Source organism: Equus asinus, chromosome 18 (assembly GCF_041296235.1).
Source record: "Equus asinus isolate D_3611 breed Donkey chromosome 18, EquAss-T2T_v2, whole genome shotgun sequence".
Classification (NCBI taxonomy): domain Eukaryota; kingdom Metazoa; phylum Chordata; class Mammalia; order Perissodactyla; family Equidae; genus Equus; species Equus asinus.
The window spans coordinates 9,638,575-9,656,264 of NC_091807.1; the positions used below are offsets into that span (position 1 = coordinate 9,638,575).

Genomic DNA, 17,690 nt, shown 5'->3' on the forward strand with positions numbered 1-17,690 from the left:
TCTTCAGTGACTCCTTATTACCTGTCTTTATCTTTTTAGTTTTCTATCATATCCTGGAAAACTCTATCATTGAGCCAAAAGACTCCCCTTATACATTTTCCTAAATATAACCATACAGTATAGGAATATGTATTGTATATTATATATATTATATATACTTAACTATGTGTTTTGTACTTATCTGGCATCCCCTGAAGGGTAGAGAAAAACAGGGAATCATTTATTATTAATATCTGACTGAGACTGAATTTTCAAAATTAATAAATACTACATTTGTTCAGAATGTGTATCTTAAAATATATTCTGTGCAAATTATATTCATTTTCATTGTTTGTATGCCTTATCATTTTGGAAAATGGCATTTCAAATGCATTTGAACTATAATTTTCCACAATATTTTAAATATTATTTTTATCTCAACATGGCTAATGATTAATTTTTTTTTTTTTTTTGCCTTCCAGATAAAACATATCTGTGTCACTGGCTGGGTGTAATGCAAGGAAGGGACAAAGATGAAATGGAAACATGTTCCTTTTTTGGTCATAATATCACTCCTCAGCTTGTCAAAAAATCACCTGTTCCTGGCACAGCTTATCCCAGGTAAGTGCCATCATTTGTTTCATCAAAACTTGATCAGTATTCCTTCTTGCTTTAAATTCATTTTCTATTCTATGTGTTCTAAGTCAAACTCGTTCATTTTCTTTGGAACTTGTAAGTCTGTGTGAATGGTTTCTTAAGTATGTGTGCTGATAGATTTCAGGGATCAAATATTATTCTTCAATATAGAGCACTTTATTAATTCCCATGAGAAACTGAGAAAATTGAGAACAATTCACCGTTACTGAAATAGGTAAGGAGTTATTATATTGACGAAGTGAATTAGAGTGGCAGAAGAAGAATTGTAGTGGGGCAGAAATGTGTAACACGGAAGGAACAGCAAAGTCCCAGGGCATGTCAGTACCATAGAAAAAGGAACATCCAGAAAAGTGAAATGTTTAAAAGCGGGATCCCTTTAGAGTAGTGACATATTAATTAACAGGTTCAACAATGTCAGAATAAAAATGCAGCGTGCTTATTTGTTGCCACCACATTTACTATTGTGCTTGGTGACGATAGAAACCTGTTTTCTTGAAGTCATAATTTTATTAATGATGCTAGAGTAACATTGCTGTAAGATGCTCTACTTACATTGTTTTACAGGAAATTAACTAAACCCAATGATATGGTAGAGGAAAATAGAAAAATATATGATATACCTAATCAAAATATAATTTTGACCTTCCTCTTAAATAAAACTATGGGCACAAATTGTAGTTAACTTGGATGTATTTAATATATCATACTAATTTAGCCAAGTTATTCATAAAACAATGGTATATGGTGTTCCATTAGATCAAACTATGAAGCTTGATTTTTGTTTATTTTATTGTTATATTTATCTTAATATTCAGCAACTGTATGTAATTTGTCCTGTGTATCCACGCACAAATCAAGATTCTCAATCCAGGGGCTTGAATTTTTTCCCCTTACTAGGTTAAGATGAACACTTGGACTTAAGTGGTAAGGGAGTTGTGAACAAATAAACAGATTTACATCTGTCAAAAGCATTTCCATAGGATGGAAGTATACTGAAAATTTCCTGTTGTAGCAAAGTGCATTTAACTGCTTGGTGCTGAATTAGATTAACACACTAAAATTAAAGGTTTTTATTTTTAACTTGTTCCTACATTCCCTTCTCCAACCACTACTCTGTTGAATATTGATTAAAATTAGCAAATGAACCAAATATCAAAAAAATCACAATATGAAAAAAATGTCATGCATTTTTTAAAGTGTATGAAAAGTGCAAATTTAAGTGTAGAGTAATTCACTATCTTTCAAGTTGCCAGGGTAAATAAGATATTTAAGTAAAAGTGTTTCCAAAATTATGACTGTAGACATAGCTTAAGTGCAGTTATGCTTACACTGTCTGCCCAGCTAATAACTGCTCCAGGTCAGCAAATTTAGTCCATGATCTAGTCATTGAGCAGGTAATCAAATCACAAAATGGTCAAGTGTGTTGAATCATCTTTGTTTATGTAGATATTTGGAAGAAGGATTGCATGCATAAATGCATGTGGTGGGGGTGCAAGGTTTACCTATGGAATATAAAGCTATCTTTTCATTCAAGAAGGTATTGTGTAATTTCAGAGAAGACAAATCAACTTGAACATTTATGTCCAAAACCTGTCAAAACTCTGTAATTACTGCTATCTTAACATGCAAGCATTTTTAAAACTAAAGAGAGCTTAAAATACATGAATTTAATGCTCATGTTTTTTACTTTCTACTTTGTCGCCCTATATGATACATTTATAAAACTGTGGTAGTGTTTTACAACAGTGTATGTGAAGTGGTTGGTATGTCAGGGAGGTGACTAGAAATTATTTGTACATTTTAAATCAAGAAATACTCTTGTTCATAAAAACTAAATCGATTTTAAGAGAAAAGGAGTAATTCAGAAGTGGATTATAAGAATGACTGGGCCTCTCCAGCCTTTTGAGTTGTTGCCTTCATTGCCTACAGAGGCCATTAAAACAAGCCTCCTTTGTAGTAAAACCACTGCTAGACCGTTCTCTTGTCAATTTCCCTCAGTTCTTATTCACAAATAAAATACTCCTAAACCACTGTGGTTTTCTCCTGAGGCCTGCTGTATCTGGGCTATGCCACATCTTTATTTAATCTCTGCTACCAAAGGACGTCACCGATATCCATCTTTCTATTTTCAATGTCCACCTCTGATTGCAACAGATGTCAGGAAGACAATGAAAGACAAATGTTAAATGATATGTTTAAAAGCATCCATTTTGCATATAGTGGAATTGAATTGACAATTAGAAGAACAACTCTGGTTAAAAAAATGTTTAATTTGAGATGTCTATTGTAAGATTTTAAATGGAAATGTACACAGAGGGGGAGGAGCACAAGGTGGCATTTCTATTTGAAGAAATCCGACAGCCCACTTTAAAGTTAAACGTGATTTATTTTTCCCTCTCTGTTCTCTAAATGTGCAGTATTGTCCTTCGTTAAAGATGCAGGTGCTGACAGGGTTGCTCATGTCAACAAGCTTCGAGTGTGAAATTGTCTGAAATGATTTACTACTCACCCTCCCCACCCATCCACCCACCACCACTTCAGTACCTTGCTATTATACCCAAAGGAAGGTAATCACAGGGAGCTCAGTGTTATCTGGGTTTGAATCATCCAGAGATAAATTATAAATTTTAAAGAAAATATTTTATGTAAAATTCTAGAAATAATAGGAAGCATATACATGCAATTCCCATATATTCCTAATTTTTGTGTTTTGTTTTAGTTTTCACATGCTCAACAGATTTTGAATGGATTTGAATGATTATTTCAGATTTTTAAATCTCCTTTATAATGCAAAAAAAATTGAAAGTAAATTTCTGAAATTAAAATGTGACAGAATCTTTAAGCATATCTTTAATTATTTAACTAATTTATTTAGCTAATAATGTTACATATAAGCATCCTATGAAGGTTTTTATCCACAGGAAATTTTTTTTCCAACAGCTGTGCTTGCTTTGTATAGCATAGTAGCTGTGGGCAGCGGTAAGGAAAATGCACGTTATTTAGATTCTATGATATTGCTCATTCATGGGAAAACAATTTGATTTTTCTTAGCTACACTATCAGAACTGATCAATTAATTTTAAAAACTGAGAGAGTTACTTGTCTCTTCTGTTAGAATATAATATTTAGGTTTAAAAATACTTAAAAATATTATTTAACTCTTCCAATTATGCATTGATAGAGGTGTTACTATAAAGAAAAGTGATTTGATTGGATATGCTAATTGATAAATTTTTAGGATTAGGGAATTGTTTCTCAGTGTTTTCCATAGATTATTTTTTTCAGAAACACTAGATATTTACTAAAAAACAGTTTGCCAGGGCCCGTGGCAGGAACACTGAAGCAGGGAGCCTTGGCTGGACGCCCTGGAACTTGCAGTTTTCCAAATGCCCCCAATTTATCTAATACATGGAAAATTTGAGAACTACTGCTTTTGACAAGGTTTAAGTAGATTAAAAATTTTCATGGGAAAGAGATGAAAGTATTTGAAGATATTTATTTTATATTTTGTAAGGATTTGGGGAGCAGATTTGAGGCTGACTTATTTTGCCTTGTTTTTACTTATGTTTCTTGCTATTTTTATCCATAGTAATATTTATACACTCAAAAATATAGTTGTTCACATTGGATAAAAAACATTAGATCAAGAAAAAAAACCATTGAACTAATAAATAGATTGGTAAAAATTAACCCATATAATTAAAAATTACACAGTTCTAGCTTAGTTTTGCCTAATGGGTACAATTTCCCTTAAATTTTGCCCAAGCCTGAATAAAGTGTTGACTCAGACATTAAATGGCTGGGAATTTGTATCCAAATTAGGGTCATGTATCAATCATGTAAATTGTCTGTAAAAAGGGACTAAAAACCGGGGTTGCATCATAACTAACAGGAGCCCTAGATACTTCTGCTTTTCTGGGCCTCTTTCCTTCATAAGACTATTAAACATTATATGTTAAAACTCTATTGGTATCAACATGAATATATTCTTTGACGGTAAAAGTTTATTTTCTTCTTCTGATTTTAAAATAAATTAAAAAGTATTTTCATGGGCCCCTAACTGAATTCTTGGCCCACACTGTGCCAGTATGTCTAGTGGGAAAGTCAGTTCTGTTAAGAGCCTTGAAAAGACAAAGTATGAATTTATGACTTATGTCTAAACATTATACTTTAAAACAACATTCACTACAAATGAAAGACAAGAAAATCTTAGTTTCACACATTTCTGTAAGCCTTATAGAAAGCTAGAAGTAAGCCACAAAATAAGAGAAACCAAATGTTCTCTGAATGTTACTTTTCACAATTTAGTTTTAACAAAAATAATAAAGGACCCACCCATACCAAAGAAGGAAGGAAAAGAAGGAAGGGAGAGAAAGAGAGACTACTCAGAAATGTCAAGAATATCAAAATGTCCTAATGAAGAAAAGGCGACTTTGGTACAAATAGGCCTGTATTTGAACAATATCTCTGCTATATATTAGCTGTGCTACCGTGGTTAATAACTTAATCTCCTCCTATGTCAGTTTACTCCTCAGAAAAAATGTCAGAATTTGCTGTGTTATCTGTGTCTGGATTATAGGTAAAATAATAAAAAAAAAACTTGTGACCCTGAGAGGATCCAATATGTGGAAGTCACTCTTACTAACATTGAAAATAATATTATCTACAAATGGGTATTACTATCCTAGTCTTCACTATTAGGTTGTAGTGGGACAGTAACTAACTACAAGTGCCATTGAGAAAAAAAAGACATGTGAGCAAGGATGAGGTCCTGTGGAGTAACACCTTGGGGAGGTGATGGAAGACTTCACAGAGCAGGTGAAGGAACTTGGGTTTTAGGAGTTCTATCTGGTTGAAAAGAGGTGAGTGGGAAAGAAAATCTCAGGCTTATGCCAAGAGACAGAGCTATGATGATTATAAGAATTCTTGTTTTGTTTGGTAGAAAGGAAAAGTGCATACTAAGGGATGTTTGCAAATGAGTCCAGAGAGTGATTTGAAGTTCAGATCTTGAGGAACCTTTTGCACTATACTAAGCAGCTTTAAATGTAAACACTGGTCAGAAGGAAGCCAATGAGAGGGAATTAGCTGGAGAGTAACCCAGTAAGATTCTTATTTTCTGAACTGTAATTCAGTGGAAATGTAGTACATCAAATTGTTTCTTTTATTTTTCATTTATTAATTCAACAAATATTTATTTAACACCTAATATAAGGTTGGAGAAGACAGTGTGAATGAAGACAGTCTTGGTGTCTTTCTTTCTTTCTTTCTCTTTCTCTGTAGAGGAGAAAGACTAGAAACCAGTTACATGTCTAATTTTCTAATTACAATAAATTGTGATTATGATAGAAAAGAGGAAACAATTCCTGGATATTTCCAAAAGTATTATCAATACCTGAAAGAATAAGTAGTACATAGAAATTATTGACTGAATGTTTATTAATAAATGAATAAATTAATGAGAGGAAGAGGTTACAGAAAAAGAATATGGTAGAAGCCTCATTACAGATGGGGCAACAGAGATGGGAAGGAGACAGGTTTGAAAAAATATGTAGGATGTAGAGTCAGAGAAGCTGGGTGAGAATGGGAAGTGAGGGGAAAAGGAAAGAGGCATCAAGAATGACCCGAAGATTCATTGGTGGAGGATAGGCTAAGGTGGCATCATTCATGAAACTAGGCAGGCGTAGAGTGCCACACTGTGATTTGATTTAATATGTATTTATTGTTAGATGATTTACAATATATACTTATTTTAAAAAATCAAATAGAAAACGTATGAGCATAGTAACATACTTTTGTTTGGTTTTATAACCAGTATTTGCTTTATGTTTTTTGCTGGACTTAATTTCAAAATGAATTGTAGTGTTATTTAAAGTCACCATTCACATATATATAGTTATTTGCCTTCTTTTGTGTAGATATTAACACTATTCAAACTTTTATGGAAAATTAACCAAGTTAAAGTTAGTACTCACAAGATTAATATTACAACCAAACCATGGAGTAAATGTCTGTTAAAATATCTGGCACGTATGATTTATTCTCTCAGTGTAATTGTTTTTCTCAGGCATTTTCCTCATATCCCTTTACTGACACAAACACGTTTTTAAAGTTCTTTGATTCTTATGTGTTGCTTGACATTGCAGTGTGACCCTGGTTTACTTTTTTTTATATTTGTGTATTTCTGGGTGTTAAATAGAATTGGAAATCCCATCAACAGAAGTGTCAAGTCTTGAAAGGGAAAAAATATTTAAAGAAAAAAATAAAATACATTCCTTATTTTCTAGAGACCGTCACCCAGTGGAAGATGAGATCTTAATAATGAGAGAAATTGCCAGCTGTACTCAATTCCATGGCTCTTTATTAGCCTTGGTGGACTAGTGTGAGGCTTCACCTAATTGTTTAAGTAGATGGAAGCAAACTAACAGACACAGTCAGCTGCAAGACACTCAAGGAAGAAACTCGTATTTGTAATCTAGCTGTAGAGCCCAGGACCATTTTGCTTTGATGATATGGCCTTTGTGACGAACCTGGCTTGAAAAACCCCATGTGCCACACAGTTCACCTAATTAAGCCATCAGTATGTATTGCAGCAAACACAGTGCCTCATATGGACTGGCATAAGTAATTTTTGCTCCTCTATTGCTTGGTTAATAGAAAGAGGCACCATTCTAGATTATGACTGATAGAGGCTATATGGTACAGCTGTTGTAATTGTGCCTGAGGGTAGAGAAAACCTTTCGTAAAAAATTCTCTGTTAGCCAGAAACACTGTCATTGCTTCATTCAACTATTTTTCCCTAGATTTCCTAGTGCGCCTTCATTTATTCTTTCCATTTGCTTGTGGTTTTTCTCTGTCCGTATGCCGGTGTCCTTTGTTGTGTAAACAGACTCAGCCTCTGCCATGCTTTCACATGGGAGAATTGCTTTGAAAATTTCTTTTGTTGATTGAATAATTGATAAATAAAGTGCGTATTTTGGACTATCAAAGTACAAAGAATATATAAATAATTCAGTGTAAAAAGTTGAGTGCACATGGGCTTTGAAAGGATAAAAACGGACCTTCTCCCCCAAAAATAATCCACTGTGCATATTTTGAAAAAGGACATCATATTTTGTATACATATATATATATGAAATGTGTCACAAAATACGTATATGTATGAGCATATATGTACACAAATATGTAATACTTGTGTTTAAATGCACATATTTAAGTATATATTTATGCATATAAAACAGTATTTGTGTTTAGTATTCTGAATTATTCGTATATGTCTGGTTAATATATATAAGCTGATATAAAGGTTAAAAATAATTTTTTTATCCTCTTAAAACTAAGATAAGATTTATCATGATGTCACATTTTTTCCCTCAGTGTCAATAGTCATTCTCCAGATTACTAAGATACTAGGGTGATGTTTTTATACAAGTGACTGAATTCCTTGTATATGAAAATAATTCTATAGAAATAGATAATATAGTTTCTCATTTTTCAGTCTGAATGGCTTTCATATTTATTTTAACATTTCATCCTGTATAGGTCCATAGATTGACATGGAATTCAATCAGAGGTATTAGCATGACATGCATATTACTGTAAGCTATGGGTAGGGCCCAGCAGTTTACGTTGCTGTTCTTGTTCATGATATTTCATTGCTCACTGAGTCATAGATTTTCCTTAGAACTTTGTGACTCTAATATCTTCTTATCTCTTTCACTGAGCATATTTTTGTCTTTTCTTGGATTTTTATTTTCTAATATAATGAGAAAATTGTGGTTTTTAGATAGCTGCCGAACAGGAAGTATTACTTTTCTGACAATTTATGGCTGGTTTCATGTTCTTTAAATTTGAATTTCACTACATATAAGATGACAATGGTTGTAAGATGCACCATTATGTGTCTCTAAAGAAAAATATAACTAGCAGTTAAGTCATGACACATGTCTTAAGGATAGTTCTGTGTGATGCATTAATCATACCAGCCTCTTAATGCTTAGAAGTTTCTTTCATCCCCTCTGAAGGAGTAGACCATTTCTCTTGCATTTCGTTCGGTGGTGACAAACAATACTTTTGAAATTTCTCAAGAAGTAAGCACTTTGTTCTACTCCTGTCTTCCTTTCTTATGTAGCTTAATATTTGCTTCACAAAAAAATATAGTTCTGTGGCCATTCCTCTAACAACAAATATTCCTTCAACAATGTCAAATCTGTGCCTGAAATTTTGTTTCTAAGCCTCAAATAACAATAACATTTATTGACAGTAGTCAATTAGTGGAATCATGGAAGACATTTTAAATGATAGTTAAACTCAACTTGTGCATCCTCCATAATGCACATAACTCAACTGAAAAGACAACAATGTGAACAGTTATGATAAAGTAATCACATCATAGTTAATGACAATCACACCAAAATTGCTATCTGGATCGCAGCAATTATAAGATTCCATCAGCTGTGAAAATTCAGTCAAAATATGAAAAAAAGTGTCATTGAATAGATGAAATATGGTATATGGAGGGAAATTGAGCCTGATATATTATTCCTCATGTTCCTCGAAGCTATTTTATGTAAAGTTACAAATATTCTCTTGAAACCAGCTCCTTTGTTTTCTCTTTTTTCAGTTATTTTGTTGAAATCATAAAGGTTTATAAACATGCTATAATTTGGGGGCTACATTACTATTTATCAGTTCCTGTATAGACTGCATCCTGCTCACCACCAGTAGTCTAATTTTTATCCATCACTGTAAATATGTGCTGCTTTTGCCCTTTGCCGACCCGCCAGCCCCCTTCCCCTCTGGTAACCAGTCATCTGTTCTCTTTATCCATGTTTGTTTATCTTCCACGTATGAGTGAAATCATGCAGTAGTTGTATTTCTCTGTCTGGTTTATTTCGCTTAACACACCCTCAAGTTCCATCCGTGTTGTGGCAAATGGGATGATTTTGTATTTTATGGCTGAGTAGTATTCCATTGTATATATAAAGCACATCTTTATCCATTCATCTGTAGCAGGGCATTTTGGTTGCTTCCATGTCTTCTTTATTGGGAATAATGCTGCAGTAAACAAAGGGGTGCATAAATCTCTTTGATTTGTTGATTTCAAGATCTTCAGGTAAATACCCAGTAGTGGGATAGCTGGATCTTATGGTATTTCTATTTTTGACTTTTTGAGAAATCTCCATACTGTTTTCCATAGTGGCTGCACCAGTTTGCATTCCCCCCAGGGGTGTATGAGGGTTCCCTTTTCTCCACATTCTCTCCAACATTTGTTACTTTTTGTCTTGGTAATTATAGCCATTCTAACAGGTGCAAGGTGATATCTCATTGTAGTTTTGATTTGCGTTTCCCTAATAATTAGTGATGTTAAACATCTTTTCATGTGCCTGTTGACCATCTGTATATCTTCTTTGGAAAAATATCTATTCATATCCTCTGCCCATTTTTTGATTGGGTTGTTTCTTTGTTGTTGAGTTGTATGAGTTCTTTATGTATTCTCGAAATTAACCCCTTGTTGGATATATGATTTGTAAATATTTTCTCCCAGTTGGTGGGTTGACTTTCAGTTTTGTTCATGGTTTCCTTTGCCTTGCATAAGCTTTTTAGTCTGATTTAGTCTCATTTGTTAATTTTTTCTTTTTTTTCCCTTGCCTGAGTAGACATGGTGTTCGAAAAGATGATGCTAAGATTGATGTCAAAAAGCGTACTGCCTGTATTTTGTTCTGGGAATTTTATGGTTTCAGGTCTTAAGTTCAAGTCTTTAGTCCATTATGAGTTGATTTTTGTGTGTGGTGCAAGATAATGGTCTACTTTCATTCTTTTGCTTGTGGCTGTCCGGTTTTCCCAGCACCATTTGTTGAAGAGACTTTCCTTTCTCCATTGTCTGTTCTTGGCTCCATTGTTAAAGATTAGCTGTCCATAGATGTGTGGGTTTATTTCTGGGCTTTCAGTTGTTTTCCATTGATCTGTATGTCTGTTTTTCGCCATTACCATGCTATTTTGACTACTATAGTTTTGTAGTATATTTTGAAGTCAGGCATTGTGATGCCTCCAGCTTTGTTCTTTTTTCTCAGGATTGCTTTGGCTATTTGGGGTCTTTTCTTGTTCCGTATGAACTTTAGGATTCTTTATTCTATTTCCATGAAGAATGTCATTGGGATTCTGATTGAGATTGGATTGCTTTAGGTAGTATGGACATTTTAACTATGTGTATTCTTCCAATCCCTGAGCGTGGAATGTCTTTCCATTTCTTTATGTCTTCTTCCATTTCTTTCAATAATATTTTATAGTTTTCAGTGTACAGGTCTTTCACCTCATTCATTACATTTATTCCTAGATATTTTATTCTTTTTGTTGCAATTGTAAATGGGATTGTATTCTTGACTCCTCTTTCTGCTGGTTTGTAATTAGAGTATAGAAATGCAACTGATTTTTGTAAGATTATTTTGTACCCTGCCACTTCACTGTAGCTGTTGATTATTTCTAATAGTTTTCTGATGAATTCTTTAGGGTTTTCTATATATAGTATCATGTCATCTGCACACAGTGAGAGTTTCATTTCTTCCTTTCCAATTTGGATTTGTTTTCTTTCTTTTTATTTCTTAATTTCTCTGGCCAAAACCTCTAGTACTGCGTTGAACGCAAGTGATGAAAGTGGGCACCCTTGTCTTGTTCCTTTTCTCAGAGGGATGGCTTTCAGTTTTTCCCCATTAAGTATGATGTTCGCTGTGAGTTTGTCATCTATGGCCTCTATTATGTTGAGGTACTTTCCTTATATACGCATTTTATTGAGAGTTTTTGTCATAAATGGATGTTGGATCTTGTCAAATGCTTTCTTTGCACCTATTGAGATGCTCATGCGATTTTTATTCCTCATTTTGTTAACGTGGTGCATCACATTGGTTGGTTTGCGGATGTTCAACCATCCCTCGTCCCTGGTATAAATCCCACTTGATCAGGGTGTATGATCCTTATAATGTATTGCTATATTCGATTGCCAAAATTTTTTTGAGAACTTTTGCATCTGTGTTCATTAGTGGTATGGGCCTGTAATTTTCCTTCCTTGTGTTGTCCTCACCTGGATTTGGTATCAGGGTGATGTCGGCCTCGTAGAATGAGTGAGGAAGTGTTCCGTTTTCTTCAATTTTTTGCAATACGTAAAGAATAGGTATTAAATCTTCTCTAAATGTTTGATAGAATGCTCCAGAGAAGCGATCTGGTCCTGGAATTTTGTTTTTTGGGAGGTTTCTGATTACTGTTTCAATCTCTTGCTATTGGTCTATTCAGATGCTCTATTTCTTCTTGATGCAGTTTTAGGAGGCTGTGAATTTATCCATTTCTTCTAGGTTATCTAATTTTTGAGCATATACTTTTTCATAGTATTCTCTTATAATCCTTTGTGTTTCTGTGATATCCATTTTAATTTCTCTTCTTCCGTTTCTAATTTTATTTATTTGAGCCTTCTCTCTTTTCTTCTTGGAGAGTCTGCCTAAGGGTTTGTAAATTTTGTTTAGCTTCTCAAAGAACCAGCTCTTAGTTTCACTGATCCTTTCTACTGTTTTTTTAGTCTCTATTTCATTTATTTCAGCTCTTTTTTTATTATTTCCCTCCTTCTGCTGACTTTGGGCTTGGTTTGTTCTTTTTCTAGTTCTGTTAGTTATAGTTTAAGATTACTTGACATTTTCTTGTTTCTTGTTCGTTAAGGTGAGCCTGTAGTGCTATGAATCTCCCTCTTATAACCACTTTTTCTGTATTCCATAAGAGTTGGTATGTTGTGTTTTCATTTTCATTTGTCTCCAGGTATTTTTTAATTTCTGTTTTGATTTGTTCATTGATCCAATGGTTGCTCAGTAGCATATTGTTTATCTCCACATATTTGTGACTTTGCCAGCTTTTTTCTTGTAGTTGATTTCTAATTTCATACCATTGTGGTTGGAAAAGATGCTTGATATGATTTCAATCTTCTTAAATTTATTGAGACTTGCCTTATTTCCCACCATATAGTCTACCTTTGAGAATATTCCATGTGCACTTGAGAAGAATGTGTATTCTGCTGTTTTGGGATGGAATGCTCTCTATATATCTGTTAAGTCCAGCTGATCAAGTGTTTCGTTTAAATCCACTATTGGTTTGCTGACTTTCTGTGTAGATGATCTATCTATTGATGTAAGTGTGGTGTTGAGGTCCCCTGCTACTATTGTATTGCTGTTAATTTCTCATTTTAGGTCTGTTAATAGTCACTTTATATTCTTTGGTTCTCCTGTGTTAGGTGCATAGATATTCATAAGTATTGTGTCCTCTTGATGGAAAGTCCCTTGTCTCTCATTGTCTATTTTGAAGTCTACTTTGTCTGATGTAAGTATGATAACACCTACTTTCTTTTGTTTGCCATTTGCTTGGAGTCTTGTCTTCCATCCCTTTACTCTTAGCCTAATTTTGTCTTTAGAGCTGAGATGTGTTTCCTGGAGGCAGCATATTGTTGGGTCTTGTTTTCTAATCCATCTAGCTACTCTGTGTCTTTTGATTGGAGAATTCAATCCATTTAGATTTAGAGTGCTTATTGATATATGAGAGCTTAATACTACCACTTTATCTGTTGTTTCTGGTTGTTCTACATTTCCATTGTTTCTCTTCCTTTGTATTTCTGACTACCATTTCATTCTGATGGTTTTCTGTGGAGGTTTTCTCTTTTTTAATGAATTGTGGCTCTGCTCTGATTTTTTCTTTAGTGGTTGCCGTGAAGTTTGTGTAAAAGATCTCATAGATGAGATAGTCCATTTTTTGATAGCCTCTTGTCTCTATCAGCCTACACAGGTTCCATCCCTTTCCTCTTCCCCTTCTGAGTTATTGTTGTGACAGATTATTCTGTTTTTCTTTTTTTTTAAAGATTGGCACCTGAGCTAACATCTGCTGCCAATCTTCTTTTTTTTTCTTCTTCTTCTTCTTCGCGAAGTACCCCAGTACATAGTTGTGTGTTCTAGTTGTGAGTGCCTCTGGTTGTGCTATGCGGGAAGCCACCTCAGAACGGCCTGATGAGACGTGCCATGTTGGTGCCCAGGATCCAAACCAGCAAAACCCTGAGCCGTGAAAGCAGAGTGCATGTATTTAACCACTCAACAACATGGCCAGCCCCTAAATTATTCTGTTTTGTATTGTGAGTTTTTGACTAAGTTGAACTGCTTATATTTAATTTTGATGCTTTTCTTCCCTGATGCTTTTTGTTATAATTATTTACTACCTTGTTCTGAAAGAGAGCTTCAGTTTTCTTATTTTGTCTGTCTATTTATCTCGTTGTTCAAAGTTTATAGATCTTTTCCCTTTTTTTCAGGCATGAGGGCATTCTTCATCATTTCTTGTAGGGGAGGTCTAGTGGTGGTGAACTCCCTGAGCTTTAGTTTATCTGGTAAATCTTTTATTTCTCCATCGTATCTGAAGGATGGTTTCACTGGAGAGAGTATTCTTGGCTGAAAGTTTTTTTCATTCAGTATTTTGAATATATCATTCCATTCTCTCCTAGCCTCTAAGATTTCTGCTGAGAAATCCACTGAAAGCCTAATAGGAGTTCCTTTGTAGGTTATTTTCTTCTGCCTTGATGCCCTTAATATTTTTCATTTGTCATTGACTTTTGCCAGTTGTACTATTATATGCCTGGAGAAGGTCTTTTAGCATTGATGTAATTTGGAATTCTATTGGCTTCATGAATTTGTAAGTCTGATTCTTTCCCCAGTTTGGGGAAGTTTTCAGCTATTATTTCTTTGAACAAGCTCTCTGCTCCTTTCTGTCTCACTTCTCCCTCTGGAATCCCTGTAATCCTTATGTTGTTTTTCCTAATTGAGTTGGATATTTTTTGAAAAATTCCTTCATTTTTTAAAAATTATAGTTCTCTCTCCTCCTCCACCTGAAGCATTTCTACATTTCTATCCTGTTACTCCCTAATTCTTTCTTCCATAATGTCAGCTCTATTTTTTAAAGATTCTGGATTATTTTTTTATCTCATTAATTGTGTTTCTTCATATCCAGAATTGAGATTTTTTTAGTCGTTTCAGTCTCTGGTGAAGTATTCCTTCTTCTCATTAATTTTCCTCCTGAGCTCATTGAACTTTCTGAGTTTTCTTGTAACTTATTGGGTTTCTTTATGATAGCTATTTTGAATTCTCTATCATTTATATTGTAAATTTCTGTGCCTTCAGGGTTGGTTTCTGGAGATCTGTCACTCTCCTTATGCTCTGAATTGTTGCTTTAGTTTTTCAAGGTGTTTGGTAAACTAATCTTTACTGGGGCATTTGTGGTAGTATGAGGTCGCAGACTCCACCTATGACCGCTGGGAGGAAGCAGGAGCTGTGTTTCTGATCCTGCCCTGTATACTGGAAGTTGAGTGGCTATCGTGGATGGTCCCAATGGCTGAGGAAGCATCCACACATGGGCTTCCCCCATGCTGAGGTGCGTTCCCACTTGTTGGGCCACAGTGGTACAATGTGCCCTTGTACCCACCAAGACAGCTTTTGCATACACATATCTGCTGCTGCCTCTTCTTATGGTTGTGCCAGACATTGTGCTTGGTAGGTGGGGCTTCTTCACAGGGTCCAAGCCTAGGCTAATTGTTGAGACTGCAGCAGCAGGGTGGGCTCTCCCACCCATGGGGAAAGCATTTGCTCGTGGGCCCTGGGCTGCCACCACCCCTTCCCACAGTCCCACTGAGGCACACTCCCACTTTCAGGGCAGCAGCAGTACTATGGGCACTTGTGCCACTTGTGAAGGCATTCAGTCCATAGACAGTTCTGCCAGGACAAGAAGTGTTGCACTCACCTATCTCCACCACTTCCTGGGGGCCCAGTCCATCCACCTTCAGATGTATAGCTACGTGAGTCTCTCAGGTGTCTTATTGTGCACTGTGGGTTTACTCAGTTGGTCGATGAATGCCCATTTAATGGTATTTCAAAGGGGGAGAGAGAAAGGAAACAGCTCACTCCACCATGTTGCTGATCTTGCCACCTCGAAACCAGCTCTTCTTGATAATCTTAAAACCACAAACTTGGCAGATGTAAAGAAAAATATAGTGTAATAAGAATACAAACACAATTAAAATTTATCCACTGTAAGCTTCGTTTTTTTTTCTTCCAATGTAGTGTTTTACTCAGGTCTATAAATGTGTTCATCAGAAAACTAAGTCTATTCACTTGTTATCTTACTACCATCATGATCCTTGAAATTTCAAAGCAGTATGCATGGTGCTGAAATTAATATTATATTTCTTTATTAGAATAGCTGTATAATTTTTTTCACAGGAGTTCCTAAGTAGAAAAATTGTAGCTTCAGTAATACTGTGTTTTTTCCAATGAGTTTGTTATATTCTAAATAATGTCAATTCAATAACAAGAACTGACTTTATAGTACTTTACTTTTAAAAGTATACTAAAACTTAATTATGTAAGAGAGGAGTAGCTAAATATTCACCAATTAAATAGTGGAAATAATAAACACTGTCTAATACTGATTAGAAAGTTATACCATTCCTTAATCAACACTTAATGAATTAACTAATATATTAATTATATTCACTGAATAAATTTGCCAATGAAGTGAAACTTATTTCATTGAATAAGTTTTCAATTTAATCCTACTTTTGACATCCCCACCAAAAATCTTTTCTGGTTAAACTAAGTTTAACTTTGTAAGAAACTGCCAAAATGTCTATGTACCATTTTGCCTTCCAACCAGCAATGAATGTGGATTCACGTTGCTCCATATTCTTGTCAGCATTTGGTGTTGTCAGTGTTCTAGCTTTTCACCATTCTAATAGGTGTGTAGTGGTATCTCATTGTTGCTTTAATTTGCAATTCTCTAATAACATATGATGTTGAACATCTTTTTATATGCTCATTTGCCATCAGTATTTCTTCTTTGGTGAAGTGTCTGTTCAGATCTTTTGTTCACTTTTTTAATTGGGTTGTTTGTTTTCCTACTGCTGGGTTTTAAGAGTTCTTTGTATATTTTGAATAACAGTCTTTTATCAGATGTGTCTTTTGCAAATATTTTCTCCCAGTCTGTGGCTTATCTATTTATTCTTTTAATGTGCTTTCGCAGAGCAGACGTTTTTAATTGTAATGAAGTCTAACTTATCATTTTTTTTTCCTTCATGGATCATGCTTTTGGTATTGTATCTAAACACTCGTTACCAAATCCAAGGTCTCCTCGATTTTTTCCTAAGAACTTTTAAATATGTGATATTATCCCCGTTAAAATAGACTGTTTATTTTAAGGTTGTAGAATAATAGTCTCCTTGTAATATCTTCAATGTAGAGAAATGATATTAGAAAGAATATCTTTTGTTATTTACTTTACATGTTAATTGGAAATGACGGTCTGTCTAATCACAAAATTAATTTTTGGCATCTTAAACCATTAAATGCAGCTGAAACAAGGACAAACAAAAGTAAGATTGAAAAGAAAGACCAGAGACAATTTATTTGAAAGGAAAGATAGTTGTTTGAGAAACCAGTAGCTTTGTGGAGGTAGGAGGACCAATTCAGAAGCATCGTTTGGGTGGAACAAGTTCACGTGGGTCAAGTGTCTAATGTGCTCTGGATGAACTCAGAAGCAGCTCCACACACTCTGGGAAGGTCAAGAAGTTGAACTTTAATGATCACAAGGTAGATGTTTTATTCAAATTCCAATCATAATGTTTAGAATTAATCTTTCTCTCAATTCGCTTTCTATTTGTAACCTGCTGTCTCTTTAGACATGAGCTGCCTTTTCCTCCTGTTTCATTTTTGTAAGCTTTTATTAAGTATGTATGGGAATCAGCTATTTTAACGGGTTGCTTTATTTGTGGTAAATAAGCTGGGCAATATTACTCAAAAGCACTGTCTTTAGTCTCAGACTTGCTTGGATCTTCTAGCAACTGTATGAAATGTGTGAATTTGGGAAAGTTTCAGAAGGATATTTTGGTTTGCTTGTTTTATTTTGTTTGTTTAAGGAAGACAATATTTACTTTGTGGTGTGTTTATGAAGACTATATAAAGACTATAAATTACCTAATACCATACCTTATCCATAGA

At 34.5% G+C, this 17,690-nt stretch overlaps 1 protein-coding gene across 4 annotated transcripts in view; it reads left to right on the forward strand.

The window, feature by feature from the left end:
* Positions 1 to 17,690, forward strand: part of ROBO1 (roundabout guidance receptor 1) — a 1,064,923-nt gene that overhangs the window by 145,941 nt on the left and 901,292 nt on the right. For all 4 annotated transcript variants that reach the window (XM_014867639.3, XM_070488682.1, XM_070488681.1 and 1 more), the window contains exon 2: positions 462 to 600. In XM_014867639.3, coding sequence (XP_014723125.1) covers positions 513 to 600 — 88 coding nt within the window. In that variant the 5' untranslated portion in view covers positions 462 to 512. The remainder of the gene's footprint in view (positions 1 to 461; positions 601 to 17,690) is intronic.